Source organism: Rhyacophila brunnea, unplaced genomic scaffold, assembly GCF_057557595.1.
Source record: "Rhyacophila brunnea isolate RB1 unplaced genomic scaffold, BYU_Rbru_1.0 scaffold_17, whole genome shotgun sequence".
Lineage (NCBI taxonomy): Eukaryota > Metazoa > Arthropoda > Insecta > Trichoptera > Rhyacophilidae > Rhyacophila > Rhyacophila brunnea.
This window is the reverse complement of record NW_028232827.1, coordinates 9,597,518-9,616,815: the sequence shown is the minus strand read 5'-3', so window position 1 is coordinate 9,616,815 and position 19,298 is coordinate 9,597,518. Positions and strand designations below refer to the sequence as shown.

At 33.0% G+C, this 19,298-nt stretch overlaps 1 protein-coding gene across 1 annotated transcript in view; it reads right to left on the bottom strand.

Annotated features, from left to right (window-relative positions):
* The window catches only part of Camta (Calmodulin-binding transcription activator), a 604,660-nt gene that overhangs the window by 153,681 nt on the left and 431,681 nt on the right, over nt 1-19,298 (bottom strand). The window contains exons 14-19 of the mRNA XM_085944160.1: nt 18,345-18,632; nt 17,247-17,365; nt 14,089-14,193; nt 9,200-9,267; nt 2,105-2,259; nt 1,383-1,567 (exon numbers count right to left, since the gene is read on the bottom strand). Of these exons, the coding sequence (XP_085800286.1) occupies nt 1,383-1,567; nt 2,105-2,259; nt 9,200-9,267; nt 14,089-14,193; nt 17,247-17,365; nt 18,345-18,632 (920 nt within the window). The remainder of the gene's footprint in view (nt 1-1,382; nt 1,568-2,104; nt 2,260-9,199; nt 9,268-14,088; nt 14,194-17,246; nt 17,366-18,344; nt 18,633-19,298) is intronic.

The following is a 19,298-nucleotide window of genomic DNA, read 5'->3' as shown; positions in this document are numbered from 1 at the left end:
ATAGACAGATATACAGAATGAAAAAATAGACTGATTCGATTTGATTTTATTTTGAAATCAATGAAATAGACAACGATCGGATCTAGGTGTGCACCCCTCTACGTGTACCTCACCTCACCATTCCTCCGTTGCTATCTGAGCACTATTCAGTCCGATCCTAATAAGATCATATCGTCTCCGTTCTGGCAGAACACACTAACTGGAGAATACTAGTTTTGAGTAATTTGACTTTGAAGTTGTTAAAATGTTTGAAATGGTCTATCATGTGAGTTTATTAAGTAATCGTCAAAAGGATGACTTTAAAATAAAGACTGTTTATTTATTAAGAAGGTTTCCAGACGGTAAAGTTTGAAATAAGGAACATTTTGGTATAACTAACTCAATATGTCATTTTTTCGAATTAGTGTCTTCTGCCAGAACAGTGACGATATTATGGGCCTCCACAGAGTGAAGGTTTGTATTAACAGATTTTGTTTTTTACGAGAAATGGATGTCAGCCACTTGCTCAACCTATTGGGTCCATACTCTGATTCAAACACAAATTGAAAAACAATATGTGCATTTGCCAGACCCAAGATTCGAACATGGGACTCATGGGAACGTTATAGGCCGATGCTTAAGAGCATACATAAGTGAATCGGCAAATAATTTTCAACAATAGGTGGGACGAAATTTTGCATTTGTCGCCAATCGCCGAGTGGCATTCGAGGTGGGAGTACGTCAATTTTTTTTGTGATGGCGTCGTAAGAATATATTTTTATATTGTGTAAGGATGACTAAAAAACGTTACTGTACTCGAAAAAGAAAACATGCAATGAATATATTATTATTATTATTACTAATATAACAATAAACATAACACTAAATGGACGCATGTTGAATTTTTATGACAAAGTATGTTCCGTTCGGCACGCGTCATTAGCACAATCCGCGCGTCGCATAGTTATGATCTTTTTAGACCATGCCTCAGCTGAGGTTATACCCTTAAGCCACTTGGCCACTCGTTGTCAATTACATATAATTTAAATCGTGGATATTTAATAGTAAGTGCTTAAATAAAAAATAAAATTATCTACCAAAATTACAGGTGAACAGATTACCGCATAGCATTTGAAGATTAACAATAACTAGCACTAGCATCGTTATTTGCAATTCAACGCCACGACCTGTATATAGTCAGTCTTAGATCCAAGGACAAATTTTATTAAAACGCATAGCTTAGTGGTCAGAGCACATGGGCGCGAATCTCGGGGGGCGCTAGTTTGAACCTGCTGAGTGTCATATTTTTTTCAAAAAGACTTTTTCTAGTGGTTATAATAATATATTCCACAGTTGATTGTGGTAATATTTTATTAGCATCTTATTATAATACTTTCTCTTACCAGACAATGTCAGATTGTTGAAGTCTCTCTCGCAAAGGTTGGCAGACGCCTGCAGGAATTCACAGAAGTCAGCCGTGGTGGGTGGAGGAGATGGTGAATCGGCCAGCGGTAAGGAGCGGGGAGACGGCAGACAAGACGACGAGGCCGGAGAAAGACTTGAACACGGTGTGCCAACATCATAGTACCTATAATAACATTAACCAATTAATATTCCTTTTTGCCCCCAAGATAGAGCGTATGGACATCAAAAGTATGGAGGTATCAACAGAAATATGTCATTAGCTCTACGCTCAACCCATTGAGACAATGGGCTGTATCTAAACAAACATATTAATGTGACGTGTAAACACATGTCATGTGAATTCACCCCAGAGGTGGGATATGAACCCATAACACGAAGTAGAATGCTCAAGCATTTTATAGATCATAGAGTTTGTAGAATTTGTTCACCATAATAAAATAATTAACAACCTTTGAATTAATCCTGACGCCATCTATAAATCAATCTACAAAAATCACCTCAGAGAGTGTAGCTATTACGACTTATTCTTAAGAAGGACCAGTATTGGTCTACGAAGTTGAAGAATGGACATTAAAAGAATGGGCAAATGGAAGAATACTTTCGAGATGCGGATTTCCTGAGCTGATCATAATAATTTTTGCTTCTCATCATAATAGTGGTAATATTAATTATGACACGTTTCATACAATGGTACCCTCACCTGTAATTGTGGTCCGAAAACTCGAAATTGAACTCGGCCGGTTCAAAATTGACCGGAGGCGGTAGATCCATGAGTGGTTCCATCAAACAATCGCTAGGCGCACCCGAGTCCACCCCGCTTGGGCTTCCTTCGATCACCATGTCCTCACTCTCATTCTGAAAACCAACATCACAAAAGTCAAAAATCACAATTTTGGATACTTTTCCCTTACTGATTATTGAAACAGGTAATATATTATTCTACATTGCTATAAAAAAACAACTAAGTAAAATACAATTTTACGTTTTTTTGACAGTCTGTTAATTGTTGACAATAACTGATGATTAATTATTGTAAGTTTCATCACTTAAACAAATCAGTGATGTTCAATCATTTCTGTGATAATTATTCAATCAGTTATGAAATCGAACATTTTATCAATCTACTCACGTGCATTTGAATGCAATAACATTGGTCCACATAAATATTGGCTGAAAGTACGTTTTTCTTTTAACAATCAGAATACAATATTATTTATACCAATCTTTGTTATAAATAATATTGTATTCTGAAAGCAAGTTGTGAGTTGTCTTTTTAAAAACGTGTACTTATGCAATTGTTCCAATCGCATTTAATTAAAACTGTTGTCCATAATTAGCCGGCTCGCACATCTAAACTCGTCTCGTCTGCAACGGGTCGAATAAGTCAATTTGACGTCATCGTTATTTACAAAACACACATTGGTGGAATGCGTCATTTTAGTTTGAAAAAAAACAGCTGGAGTCACATGCAACTATTTTCACCCGACATGCGGCGCAGGTATAATACTGAAATGTCGCACTTCGTTGTTCATTTTGGCTTGCCGTGTGACGTCACTGTTCTCACACGGCCTTGCCTATACGCACATAAGAAAGCTGCATGTTGCGCTCAGTCGAGACAATTTTCAAAGTGCGACTGGGCTTAGTGGAGGTTTGTATTAACAGATTTTGTTTTCATGAGAAATGTATGTCAGCCACTTGCTCAACCTATTAGGTCCATACTCTGACTCAAACACAAATTGAAAAACAATATGTGTAAGTGCCAGACCCAGAATTCAAAACTGTGACCCACAACGCTATAGGTCGACGCTTAAGCCGCACAGCCATCGTGGAACATATATTTCTCAGCAACGTGCCGATTAAAAAAAATATTTTGAAATATAGGCGGAGGGGGGGACCCGAACCCACATCCATTAGATTGCGGCCAATATGATTCACCAATTTAGCCACCTGGACGATACCTAACAACGATATAATTGGCATAATCATCGGTTAAATTATTCATTATATTTAATACTATCGACCGACGGTACTTGATGGAATTTGAATTTAAATTCTAATGGATTTTAATAAAATTTATATTACTAGACATAGAAAAAGCATTAATTTGAAAATTTGCAGTAATCACATATGACGAGAAAAGGTAGAGTATCAGAATGACATAAATCTATAGACATCGTTTTTTTTAAGTGTGATATGACCAATCCCATTATTAATGGGCAATGCACTCAATACAGTAGCTAGCAAGTAAATTCGCGCATAGCGACATTTGCACATGTATAGGTAAACGTCACGCAATTTCCATTATGCGATATCACGCATCAGGAATTTATAGCAATATCACCTTTATTGCAATTGCCTTAGAACAGTGTTTCTAGTGTCAATGTTCATTTGAGCGAACCCGTTGGAACCAAACCATTCGGCAGACCCGACAAAAAGCATTGGGAATTTATAGCAATATCACCTTTATAGTAATGGCATTAGAACAGATTATGCCATTTGGCAAACCCGACAAAAAAGTGAGTGTCATTTTTTTTTCTAGATGCTTCGTCCATATTAATGTCATTGGATATGACAGAACGTCTATAGACGTCCTGTACTGTGGAACGTAATATGACATGACGTGTATAGAAGTCGTATTTTGGATTAAAACACTATGTTCCCTATCTACTTGTGTCACGGTGCTAACATAATTCCATTAGATTGTGTAATATCTTAAGACATACTCATTTATATACAGTATAACCCCCTATTTTACGTTTTTTAAGGGACTGAAAAAAAAAACCTAATTGGAGGGAAAATGTAAAAGGGGGGTATTGAAAAAAAGAACATTTAAATTTTATGTTTCTAAAGAAATAACGTTTTATTTAAAAACAACATTCAATTTAAATTTTTATTGAAAATTTTTTTATTTTTTATTAAAAAAATCATGTATATTAGTTTGTTGCATTTGTGTTTTTTTGTTATGTAATTCTCTTTCAAGACTATATAAACATTTAAAAATGTCATCTTGAATATCAGCAAAGCTTGTAAAGTAGGTTTTTAAACCCTCGGTGAACCTCATTGCTTCTTCTTTTGTTGGAATATCAACCTCTTCTTCATCAGACATTGTCAAGCGTGCGTAACTCGCATATTTTGAATATATCCGACGTAAATCGCGGGAAAGAGAAATGTAAATGCGGGTATTAAATGTACTGAAATACATCGGGACTGAAAAAATTACACGCGATTGCCGGGAAAACGTGAATTCCGGGCACGTAAAAACGAGGTTATACTGTATATCTAAATCGAAAATTTTAAAAAGTTTAATTTTAATATGTGACATATCAATAACGTGTATGAGCTAACATGTGTCCGCGAATGTGTTAAGCACATAATGTAAACCAAATTTTTCAATTTTCGACAAATTAAGAAGGCGTTCCCTTTAATTAAACAATAATTGGTCAATAGTCATTTTTTTACAGTCATAATTTACAAGAAAATGGCAATATGGTGCATTTAAATTTCATAGTTGTTCGTACTACATTTCATCTGCCGAAATAACACCCTAAAGGAGGAATATAAAATTGGAGAGTTTACAGAGTGAACGTTTTATTGCGGTGAAACACGAAACCCCAATAAGCGGGGCGAAGTAAGATTGCAATCTGCAAAGCCATAAAAATGCAAGTGGGTGGAAAAAGAGTACATAAAGATCCCGCTGATTGTCTGAAGGAATAGGGCCATTGCAGGATGAACAAAACTGATAAGGAAGTGGGTATACTTACTCACTAAATGGCTATAAAATGCACTAAAGATTTAGGAGTCAGATAATTAATGGGTGTGTTTAGTAAAATACAATTCATATTGCTTTAGAGCAGTGTTCTTCAACCTTTTAACACCCGCGGCCCGGTGAACACAGGAGAAATATTTCGTGGACCGATATAAGCTAGACATAATAACCATTATAGATTGAATTTTATTTATTAAATCTTATATTTTAAAATTACAACTTTTGGTTAGTGCCACATCTGCTGCTGCTTCTTTGTCAAAAATTTTGATAAACGTGGTTGCAGCATTGTTTCTGAGAGACAAAGCGCTGCATTAACATTCATTCGATTTCTCTGTTTGGTTTTTATTACTAACATAGATAAAAAATTCTTTTCACATAAAAAGGAAGTGGAGATGGATATTCTTTATCAAGGGATATCCAAAATTGAGACAATGATTGCATTTTATGTCTGGACACCAGAGTGACATCAGAAGATAGCTCGATCAGCTTTTCTTTCGCACGACGATCAAGTGCGCATCATTTAATGTCTTCCAAAAAGGGATTATTAATCAAGAGGTTAGAGGTCCGCCTTTACGTAGTCTTAATTTTCAGAGAAATATTTATTAAAGTTTTCAGCTAACGCTTTTAAATGTTGGCTTATGATGTTGAATATAACTTTCTGGTTAATATCAGCAGCATTCAAAAATTCTCCCAGCATTTCATCCAGTGCGAATTCCCCGAATCGTGTAGCGATATAGTCGGTCGATAGTATGGTAAAAGCTTTCGCAGACCGGTAATACATTCTTGCGGACTGGCGTCAGTCCACGGACCACCAGTCGAAGAACACTGCTTTAGAGTGTGTTTAGTTTTGGTTTATAATTGGGATGGCATGGTTCATACATTTTTTATAATGAAGTTGTTACGTTGAGAAAGCAATGGGTGTATTCAAGCCCTCTTCTCTCTGGTACAATATTTGAGCGAAGAATAATTATTAACGTTTGCTGAAACGATCTAACTATCATTTAAAGGGTGGGTATCTATCAAAAAAAAATTAATTAATTGAGAGAATACACGAGATTCAAATATGGATATATTTTAATAAGAAAATATGAAGCACCTAGTTTCAAAAGCCCCTAAAACGATTTTAGGTAGTTCTGAGAAAAATGATAAAAACGATTTTAGGTAGTTTTGAGAAAAATGAGAAAAAATCATATCTATTAAATCTGTGAACTTTCTGTATTTATTTTTTAATTTGTTACATTCTAAAGCGTATTTTGGCTTTCCATTATAGGGGTATTTGAAAAGCACACCCAACAGTTTTAGCGGGTTTTGAAATTTACCCTAATTTTTGATCATATGTATTGACGGTTTTTTGCGTTTTTTAAAGTTCAATCTTTGGCCATCATAAAGGTAACAAAAATATCCATCTAAATACATATCTAACTCAAAATTTTTCGAAAACCGTTTTAGGGGCTTTTGAAACTAGGCGCTTCATATTAAGTATTTTTTTAATATATTTGAGGTTATTTTATAACCTATCGCAAACAAAATACTTTAAAATGTTTGCATCGAAATATCAAAGAAATAAAAGCGATAATCGTCTGACTATTTACACATATGTACTATGTAGCTATTTTGCTCATAGATTCACTTCAATACATCAATTAATATCTCATTATTCGGGGAGTTTTCCTATAGAACCATACAAGCCTCTTCCATTTACGGCCTTTCCGACTGTGACACTAAATGGAGCAGAAGCATTGTGAACCTGCGGCAAATTTCTCAAGAGTTTAATATTGTAATTGAAATAATACATAGCAAAAACAATATATCAAACTCTATGCTAGCTAGCACTCGAAAAAGAAAAAATATCACGTATCCTCCTACTCCTGTACTCCTACACGTATTCAAAATAAGTGAAGGACTTAACTTTTCATTTAAATTGGTAGATGACAGTAGTATATAATTAAAAATAAGGAATTTATCAGCAACATTACACTTCACCCATTTAAACTTGGCATGGTACCCTACACAGAAATTAAGATTTAAGAAACTATATTATATTGTGTAATTGACGGCAGTCGATTTAGTTACCAAGGATGAATTCTGATGATTTCGCAAATATTGCATGGCTTGCAGACTTTAACAAAAAAAAAATGATTAACTTACGATGCAGTCATATGAACCGGATGAAGTTTCTAAAGCTCTCCTAATTAGATTGAAACATCAATATTTTGTACATTATCACGTAACTTAGTGGTACCAATAAAACCCTTTTTTATTGCTGCCGCGCCGCGCCTATGGCAGTCTGATTTGACCTTTTATTAATTTTCAATATATATAACATAGTTAATGTTATTTGCGATCTTTTGTTATTTATTCATCTAAATATAACGATGGTTGACCATCCATTCATAACAAATAAAAAACTCATTGATTACCTTCGCAATATATGCATATTATTTAATCATTTATGGAATTCACTGATTCAGTGAACCTAAAATTGTGACAGAATGATGCGGGCAATAAAGGTGTGAAGTTTGTTACATATGAATCTGCAAGGTGAAATAACTTACAGATAATTCAGTTAGCTTTAATAACCGTTTCAACTTCACCTTCATATACATTTATAGGCTCCAGTAGCGAAGGGTGGAGATAGGCTGTTAAGATCCGCCATAAATAATACACATTCTTACGTATTTTCATACGTATTTGTTTTTATTGAACTAATACTACAATTTACAGATGGTGTTTGATAGTTTTTAAAAATCAATTATACCCTGCCTAAACCAAATCCTAACAGTTTTAGTATATTTTGGGCGATACGACAAAATTGTGCACACTTTTTCATTCATACTTATTTGTTTTCGTTGGATTAAGAGTACATATTACACATATTGTTGGTTATTTCTTAAATTCATTATACCCTGCTTAAACCAAACTATAATAGATAACAAATATTATTCTATCCATAAAATATGAAAGATAATATATGATTTAATTTCATAATTTTTGATATTTTATAAATAGATGAGTATTTTTTGACTATTATCTAGTATGGCATGGTTTTCAGAGGGTTTAAATCATGGGTGGCCAACCTTTTCAGCAGCCAGGCCATATTCTAAAAATGAGATTTCCTACTGGGCCGCACAACCGTTTTTTTTTTATTATACAAAACAAAAAAGAAATATATATATTATATATATATATACATATATATTATATTAATAAAATAAAACAAAAATGTGATTCAAACATATTTATTTGATTAGACTTTTTTTAAATAATAAAAAATAAACAAAATAATATAAAAATAATAAATTTTAGTGAGAAGTTTGATTTTGTGTGGCAGAACTAAGTGCACCAATATCGATATCATATATAAATGAGGTTGTTCCTTAAACAGTTTTCCAAATGCACATCGGTGATTCGTGTTCTCACTCAGGATTTGATATGCTTCATCCAACTAAAAAGCTGTTCACACATGTAAGTGTTTCCAAATAGCGAAGTCATCATTAGAACATGTTTGTAAAATGCAGGAAATTTCTCCGTATCCAAATATGTTTTGTAAAACTCTTCCAAAACAACCTGATGGAATTTCTCCTTTAACTGTTCAATGCAACATAACATATTTCACAATGTTCCATTTGTAAATTTCCCGGTAATAAATTCACATCTACGGAGAATGGTGTTGCAAATGCAGCAAAAAGCACACGGTGCTTTTTAAAATCTTGAGCTAAAATCGAATCTCAATTGGCGAAATTAGCACATCTAGCGGCAGCATTTGATATTATTTTTATTTTCTCACTGCTCCACGGGCCACAAGTTGACACCCAGTGGGCCGCATGCGGCCCGCTTTAAGAACTAACTAACACCATCTATATATTGTAGTCTTATGTCAATGAAAACTAATGCGTTTGACTGACAAAGTTTAATGTGCACTATTTAAGGCGGACAGCCTACCTTCACCCTTCGCCACTGATAGGCTCCGATTATGTGGAGAAGCTTTTCTTCTTCGTCTTGCAAAATAATACTTTGTGATTGGCTTACCTTGATTCGATCCGGCATGGCTGCGATAATTTGCTCAGCAAGAGTGAAGACTCTGACATCCTGCTCCCCTGGAAATTATGTTCGGTAAAAAATTAGTGATCGTTGCCAGTTGGATAAAAATCGAACACCCATTTAACGGCTAAACTTGCAGCTAAACACTAAACACCGATAGCAACATTGATATATAAATATTAATATAATAATATAATACAACCGAAGCTAGCCACCATTTTGAGAGAAAATTGTAAGGAAACGTAACAGAAACATTACCTACCAAAGATAGTTTGCAACTACCCAGTTAATTTTTTTATTTTTATAAGTATTTATTATAAGTATTATTTTAAGTATTTCAAAACACAGTTAAACTCCTTCCATGTTAACAGGAATAGTTTAAACATTGCTATAAATATCAGTACCTAGATATCTATTTTAAGTCATGAAATTACTTGACAGATAATTTTATTCTTTTTGACATTGTTTGTCTTAATAGTGAGAAACAAACCTTCATTAATAATTTTATATTGCTGTAGAATTGGGAAAATATGTGTCCGTAAACTTGTACGTATGCAGTTCGCCGTATCACACTTCACCGTGAAATGTTGTATCGGAAATATATGGCCGTATATTAAAGACCGTCCAACCTCTTTGGGTCGTATAGTACTGACATAAAATTCATGTATAAATAAAACATGGTTCTTGTCGGTTTACACTTTACAGGAAGCCAGCAGCAAACAAACTTTGAAAATATCCGATATACTAGATTATTTTTTAGGTTAGGTTAGGTTTTCATTCTTGAATTCAAGAATTTTGCCAAAATCAGCTATGAAAATTGAATTAATATCCATATTAAATCTAATAAAACTGGAGACCGTATAGTATACGATCATCTCTTTCCGATAGAAAGCTCACAGCGAACTGTGTCACGGTGAAATGTTTTACGTACAATTTACATGTAACCGGAAAAATATGCCGTTTATCTGTCTTAATATACTTAAATTAATCTTAATATTAATCGGTTTTTAAATCCCTAAAAGTATGTACAATAATTGCCTGTTTAAATTCTCTTTTATAAATTTTAAATTACTCCACTAATGAGTAAGATGTTACGTTAAATCGAAATAATGTCGAAAACCATGACTATATGAAAATAGAATTGACAGATGCGAAAATCCGAATTAGCAAGGCAATTACTTGTTCCGCCATAAAAATAATTGCGTTTCTCATATTCCGATTGCCCCAATAATCAATTTAATCTTTGAAGAATTAAATGAGTGCTTTACCAGTGGCTAATAATTGAATAAATGCATGCATCACGGATATAGAATCGTATAGTGTCTTCCCATTCTTATAGTGTTTTATTAACATGGCAATGAAATCAGTACATGATTAAGATGAAGACTATTTACATAATAGAATAAGATACTAGTCTTTTGTGTTTGTGTATATAATCAGCATTCAAAATAATTTAAAAAACACGCATTTATATTATAATTTGTGGTTAAAATATGACAGTTTGCTGGTTATTAGTCGTACATGCATATTATTATACGCAACTTGCGTGCACATATTTTTATTTCTTCACTGATTAGCTGAATAACAGTTGATTAGTGTTTAGTGATTAGTCACATTCTATGCATCTGGGTCTAACACGATTCTATATTAATAAAAGTTGGTTTCTCTCTATTAATATTACCTCAACTTTCCATTGGAAAGAATTAATCAAATTCTATTATATTATCGAACTACATAAGAGCATACATGGAAGGTTCGCTGACGTTAAATAACTTTGGTGAAAAAGCACATAATGATTAAGATTCAATAAAATTTACATTACAATTGTTCACAAATTATCATTACATTTCTACATAATAATAAAATTTAGAATCATGACTTCATTGTCATAGTTTTAGATATCATGAACGGTGTAACGTACGTAGGTCGGTAATACTTGACAATTTTTAGAATCAAATACTTTTATTGAGAGAGTTTTATAAAAAAAATTATGTCTACATATTGATTATTGAAGCTAAAATGTACAATATTAAACCTTAAAAGTATTAGCACATCGAAACATTGAGGATCCTATAAAATGCAAGCATTAAGATTAAAATTGGGCTTCACTTACCGTCCATTTAAATAGATAATTAATATCAATATCATGTTAAATTAAAACCAAAAGTAAGCACAGGCAAAAATCATTCAAACAAAAGAAAAATGCTAAAGCCACTATAAAGCTTCTACTGTCAACTTTTCTACTTTCTAAAACATGCCAAAATATTTGTCGCCTTTCTCTTATAGATATAAAATAATAAAGTTTATTTTAAATAGCAATGTCTAAGAATAATTACCGTATCGATTCGATATAATGTATACATTTACCGTTGAAATGCAACAGAGAATGGCCGCAAGTATTGTGTGTACGGGAGAATACAGAGATAATCTTCGACAGATGTACAAAATATAACCTCAAAATGTCGGTTGGTAAGGGTAAAGAAAACCGAAACATCAAACAACGAAAGCAACATCGATCCATCACCTAAGAGAAGCTAGAACACCGATCAAAGAGAGGACAAAGTATAGCACCATCTAAGAAGAATAATATACACCATCCAACGTATGCTCGGGAAGGGGGGATTCTATTTGCGGATTGAGGAGTCAAAGAAGTATATTATTTGCTATCATAAAAAGAATATTAATTATGTTTTGGCCCTACATTCATTTCCTAAATTATTATTTTGGTGATTAAACTCTTTTTAATAGGAGTATCATCAAAAAGAAGACTTATTTATCAAAAATGTTGTCTACTCACTGATTATAATATAATAATTAAATCATCATCTAAATTTTTATTTCAATTTTATTTCACTTGACTAGCAAGATTTTTACCATTTTCAAAATATGGTCTACCCAACAAAGTCGTCATACGTAACATAAAGTAATATTCTTTATTTCGTAATATCTTTTATTAAATGTTGGTGAACAAATTTCAATATTATCTCCCTATCCTGAATCAGTCTTTGACATTGGGCCACTAATGGAGGTTGCATAGCAAATCTTCTTCTGCCCACGCTTACTATCTTTCCCTGCTGAAATATATAATACTTGTCACTGCAGAAAATATAGCCAAAGCATACACCATTATCTGTGCTTGAACTATCTATCAGTTAACTTGGCTTATTAGCTTGTGTCAACACCTTCTCTTATCAGTAATATGATCAGCCAAGTAAATTCTTATTGTATAATGAAACAGCCACATTTAAAATGGCTTCAATCTTTCAACGGTCAATTTTTTTTAACCTCCGTAAACTAGTACTGATATATACGAATAGGTACCCAAACTAATGTCTTGACTTCAGAGGAGATGTTTATTTTTTCAAAAGTGCTTCATGCTATCACGATTGTGATCTTGATCTCACGATCTAAGGTCCAGTTTTCTTGTAGATTATAATAGAGAGATCAATTTTATTGTTCATGTAGTTCAGATCTTTCAATAAACTTCAAAACATATTGACTTTAAAACCATTGAATAGAAATTCATTTGGATAGCTTTTAGTTGAAATGATTTAAAAAAAAAAAAACGACAGCATTTGTTCATCATTAGTGGTATTATAGGAATTTTGAAGGATGTTGAATTTGACAGAAGGAAAGAAAGGGAGAGCATAACTTCGATGGTTGTATCGACAGTGGAAACTGACAGTTTGTCGTATTAGGAGTATATTAATTATTATAATGACGATAAAAACACACATTTAAATTGATACACTGAGGATTGGGGACCATACACCAGAAACATATCTCTCAACGCAATTACAATTTAAATTCTTAAAACCATATCATTATGAATTACAAACCATTAAACTACTTTGGTACATAATAATATATACATTAACAAAATCTTGTCGATTGATGAATTGGAAATTATGTTATGCACACTTATGGTCGATTAAACTTTATAATATAAACATGACAGTAATAGCACAGTGACATCTATGTCTATCGATTTATAATAATAATATAATGTTTCTTGATTGGATTTAGATGGTTTAAGTTTAAGCGTTGGTTTGCTTCAAGAGATATGGTTTTGATTGAATCAGACCAAGCTTTCACAACAAATCTGCGTTATTTATTTTGAAAAATGTTAGTCGCAGACAAAACAATGCCAGAATTGTTATTTTATTGTCGCACACACGCAACACTGAATTTAAAGAAAGACATACCGATACAAACAAAACTTTGTATTAGGTATATAATATAGTAACAAGGCTATCAAAAATTTTATTTCAAATTAATAATGATGAAAATTTTCACTATGGTTAAATAGAACTGTGAATATAAATCTCTCTCTGACGTCAGAGACAAATTAGCTATTCGGTGGCTGCAATAGCCACTGCTATATCGAGTGGCTGGATACCATGGTGTCTAGACACAGGTATCTCGAGTGAAACGGGCCTAAGACCTCAAAGACCTCATTTACAGTGTTGAATTTCACTTAATTAACTTTGAAGTCGATTTACTGGTGCACTTGTATTCGTTCAATTCTCAGCAGCTCAGTTATTTATATTTTGTCTCTATAAGTGCATAAGCACGATGTAGATTCAATTTCAATTTCTATTTCAAATTTTATTTATTTTACCATGAGAGAACATTGCAAGTATTATGGAACGAACGACGATGCATTGAAATTTAGTTGCAGCTAATTATAAAACCTGACCCATCATTGGTACTAATACTTTTCGGTGTCTGATTGAACCATAATGAAAAATTTCAATGTAAAATTTAAAACAGTGAATGTTATTTGTAATCATGTTGATGGATAGGCTGAGATAAAATGTTGCAAATGCTTGCTCGTGGGGTGTGATTTTCTCTCTGACCCGTGACTTTGGACTGACCTACGGCACTCGGTTGCCCTTTCTCAGACTGTTGGGTGTCTTCGTCAGACATGGCCTCAACGTCGATCAACGGGCTGTCCGACCGCGGCCCGCCCGCCACCTCGCCTACAAAGCCACCAATCGTCAGAAACTCCTCGACTCCACAACAATCATAAAGTATTACTTCGTTAAATCAAACACCTACAATGCGAATTACGCTTCAATTTGAATTTCACTTCCACACAACTATTTTTAGAATAATATAGAACCCCTTTTAATAAGTTGGAATTGTTTTTGTGAATCGCTGATAATTTATCTGCTGAGGAATTATGACTTTTATTAATGATAATTATTATGACTTATGTGCTTTTGCATTAAACTAAAATTTGTGAGGTTCTAAAGAAAAACTGTCCCAATGCAGTCTTTTTCCATTTGAGTAAACTATTAATTATGACTGTTATAGTCTACTCAAGGCATAATCAATAATTATAACTCAAAATAATAAAAAGTCACCACAGTCATCCAAAAAGAATCAATCTAAAGAGATTAAAAATTGTCTCAGAAATTATTTTACCTACCTAAAATATCTACCTAAATAAAAAAATCTTTCCGTGGTATCATAGCAACAAAGAGTAAGTAGGTAAACATTTTTATTTTTGTATAATATTATCACAAGATAAAAACATACTTACTGGAAATTTAGTCAATTCCTTAGACACATTAACGTTTCATTCTAGTTGTATTAAAAAAAATATAATTCTATGAAACTGGAAGGATTAAAAATGAACAAAGTGACAACAATGGTAACTTGAATAAAAAAAATAGAAGATGTCAAAATACTACAAAATAATCATAAAAGAACCAATATATTAATCAATATTCCAGGAATGTCTTTCAGGCATGGCGGTTATTATGTGGGACTTTGTTATTATATATATATTGTGTTATATATATGTTAATATTATATTATTGATATTTTTTTGTAAAATTACCCTTTTCAGATAAAACATTTATTGATCCTACAGTGACAAAGATAACATAATACATTTTTATTATGATTATTTATGTCAATCATACACAGAATCAATTAATATTGAAATTGTTATGAAGTGTTTTTTTCAATATCCCCAATGTTGTAAAATGTAAAGTGAGTCAAAATGAAATGAAAAAAATATTAAATACCTGTCAATAACTGACACAATCACCAATAATGTTGATTCCATTTTATTCCAGCGCATCTATTCTATACACAAGACTGCTTTTAGCCGTTAAAACAGCTATCTAGGGTAAGTTTGTATCAAAGTATTAGCAGTGATTGTTACAATTACAATAAGTTAGTTGTAATAATTGTTACAATAAGTGCTATGATTTAACAGCACCTCTCTTGGCTATGGTAAATTTCAGAGTGAGATAAGTCAGTTTTGACTGTTTAGACGACTAACTTAGTGTAATTGTTACAATAAATGCTTATACTTCGATACTTTCTTACACTAGATAGCTGCCGTAACGGGTCGAAAGCAGTCGTGTGTATAGAATAGATAGGATACATTTTATTAGATTCATAATATCACAATCAATTATTTATTAACAGGTGTATATTCAATGGTTTGAAAGTTTACATAAACCAAACCAACCCAGTCTGTCAAGTAGTTACTTAAGTTACCCCATATTAACAGCCAATACATGCCAAGAAAATTTATTAAACAATTCTTATGATAACTGTAAATAAACATTTACTACAGAGCAACTTTTATATTCTGACTGACACTTGTGTTGTATGAAAGGACAGAAGCGGGGGACAGGGTTATAGATATGTATGTGAAATCGGGGATTGATAATCTATCCTCGTAGTTATATGCAAAGCAGCCAGTCCACACAAACCTCCAACAGAGATAGAAGCACTTTCATGTAAAGTGTGTTTCTTTAAATCCACAAAGCCTCTGTATACTGTTAGATATCTTTTGAATAATAGATATTGTATATACATGATTTTGTGTAACTTTTAAAGAGAATATAAAAGTATAAAATCGATGAAATTTTGGTGTTTTAGCAGTCCAGGCTGTCTTGTGCAAAACCATTTTTTTAGAATGTTCATTCTGCAGAATGCAGCTAACTCTATTTTCTTAAAAAAAACCTTCCAAGTTACTCAAGTATTAGGGGAATTTCAAAGTTCTGAAGATAGTTCGAAAAACTTGTAAATTATAAATTTATATTTAGCTGCCTAGCACTATTTACATGAAATAATATCTATATAATATAATATTATATATTATAATAAAATGAAAAATATATAATGTAGGTAGCTAACTGAGAAAATAATGTTTATTAATTGAATGTAGAAAAACACACTTTACACAGTCAAGATTTTAATAATTACATAATATTACAATATTATGGTTGATTCATGGCTTTTGCAGATCGAAAATGGCATATTTTTAAAACGCATTTATATGACATTTTTGTATGACAGCAGCTTGGTCGCTTTACGCAGATTGAAAATGACATATTCTGCGATTCATGAAATCTTTAAACCGCATTTATATGAGATTTTTGTATGACGGCAGCTTGGCTGATTTGTGCAGAACGTAAAACAAACGTGTGAGATTATGGAAATCACAATAACTCATATTTTTCAAAATTGTGGCCTGGCTGCTTTGTGTATAACTACGCTCGATTTATGGTAAGCGGAGGGTGGAATCGTATGTGAATGAGCGAATGGGATTTTTGATTACGTATCGATCAGAATATACCAGTTGCACTATAACAGAGAAAAGAATATGAATTAAATGAATGCGTAATCGATATCCTTCCATTCCCATAGAATTGTAACTTCTACGCAAAAATAACGGCAAAATATTGAAAAGCGTCAATGTAATAAAAATTTGGCAAATTCATTAATTAATATAATAATTATCGGTAAAATTTAGCTTATGAGCAATCGTCCCAGTGGTCGATTAAACAAAAAACAAACAAAAAATAATTAATTAATGCCTATTCTAAAATAATAATTATTGTAATATGTAATTATTAGAGAATGCAATCGATATTAATTGTCATCCCCACATGATGCAAAAATATAATCTCCAGCTATTCATTAGTAATAACAATTGGTATTTTCAATGTGGTTGTACAATGTTATGTATATTGGTAAGATTACGCTATTAATTAGATTTACTTACACAGTGCGTAATCCATACGCCGGGATATTAATTGACGGGTTCCGCTGTCGATGTTGTTCTGGAACAGCATGTCGGCTGCGTTGAACGAGGACAGAGGTAGCGACATACTCCGATCAAACCTGTCAATCATTTAGAGGGTGAATATTATGTATCTATACTTAGATGAGAGATATAATCTCTATAAATTCTACTATAGTGTACTATACTGATTTTAATTTATTGTTTAAATAGTATTTAAAAAACAGAGCATTAAGAGCAGCGTTCATTTGTTGGAAAAATAATTAAACTCCGGGTGACAAACAATTCTTTATTTCTCTTAAAAGATAGTCAATAATAACTAAAGTAATACCCCGTTTATACGTGCAAGGATTTACTACTGACAGTACCTAAGTATTATCGCAGCCATAACAAGAAAATGTACGTGTAAACATGTATTATCTTGCAGTTCCAAGACTCCATGCATGAATCAAAAAAATTCGGGAGCTTCTGAATTTTCATGCGACAATTGAGAATTTTTCGATCTGTGCCTGCGCAGTAGAACGAGAACCTGCCGGCAAAAAAACGAACTACGAATGAATTTTGAGGTTAACCGATTTTCACTACCTGTCAAATAGCAATATCGCGTCTCGCTCACTCTTAAAGAATGAGATTGGAGAGACAGTCAGGACTTTTACGTGCAAACAGTTATTGTCACGATAGTTTAAAATACACACTATTGCTGCCAGTAAATCCATGTACGTGTACAGGCGATATAAAGGATTTCGTTGATTATTGGTTTGGATAATAATAATTCGTAATTTTAGTGACAATTTTATTGCCTAGATACAGAATTTTAATTCATAATTCATGTTTTTATGTAATTTTTTTATTATTGTAACATGGATTTTTACCAAGCAAATCTAATATAAAGTTTTCAAAAATGTGAAGATAATCACCAACTTAACTCCTGGGTATATCATTAATGAACCTCCATATTGCACAGATATCTTGGCAAAATGTTTTAACAAGAATTGATTGATAGTCTTTCACCCAACTGCTATGGTGGTCTGAATCAAAATACACAAATTAAATGAAATAACAACATTTGAAATATATCACCTTGATAATTTTGGATTTTCTTTGCCGTTGTTTCTGTTACTCCTCGGCTTCAGTGACGGTAGACTGTCTGTGGAGTGCACAGAGGTCATATTGATGCCGCTGTCCACGGAAGATCTCTTGACCAGCTTATGCGAGAGTGCCGAGTCGCTCCGGAATCCTCTGCTGGGGCTGGGACTGGGGCTGCCCGCCGTGTCCATCGGAATGCAAACCTCTTTGTCGTTTATCGTTTTATTGCTATCTGTTAGTGGAATGTTCACTTGCAGGACTTTGAACTTCTGCGTTTCACTTCTGGAATCAAATTATAAGGAATTTTATATATTCTGCATTACGTGCTGCAAAAAATCATCACGGAGAATGCAGAAGGAATGAAACCAGTAGTGGAGAACCAACTGATATGCTTCAGGGACATGTTTCCACAAATACCAAAGATTAATTAAAATAAAACCCCATGTAATACAATAGGTAGGTACTTATTCCACATACATTAATAAAGATCATTTGAGCGATATGGATGACATATGGATTAGAATGTTAGATCATCAGCAATACTTCTAAAACAGAGCTGGTCATGTTCAACGAATGGACCCGGGCTGACCAGCCAGGAATGTTTTATACAAAGCCATCTTGACAGAGGAGTGCTAGGAGATCAAAATGCTAGTGGTTGGGATGGCGAAGGTCAGGAGTCCCGAGCGATCTGTATCGCAGATTGCGGTGGATAGATCGGACTGCGAAAACAACTTGAGGAGGCCAGGTCCCCCGCTCGGGAGTGTTGCGACACAAATAATGAAAATGATGAAAGTGTCCTGTTTTTGATAAATGATGTGTAATAATATGTACTCTATGTTGTGCTTGCTTCTAATTATTATAATATTATCCTTTTACGAAGAAAAAATTGACAGTTAACATGATTAAAGTGTTTGATATCAAAGATGTAGAAGAAAAACTTCTTCTACG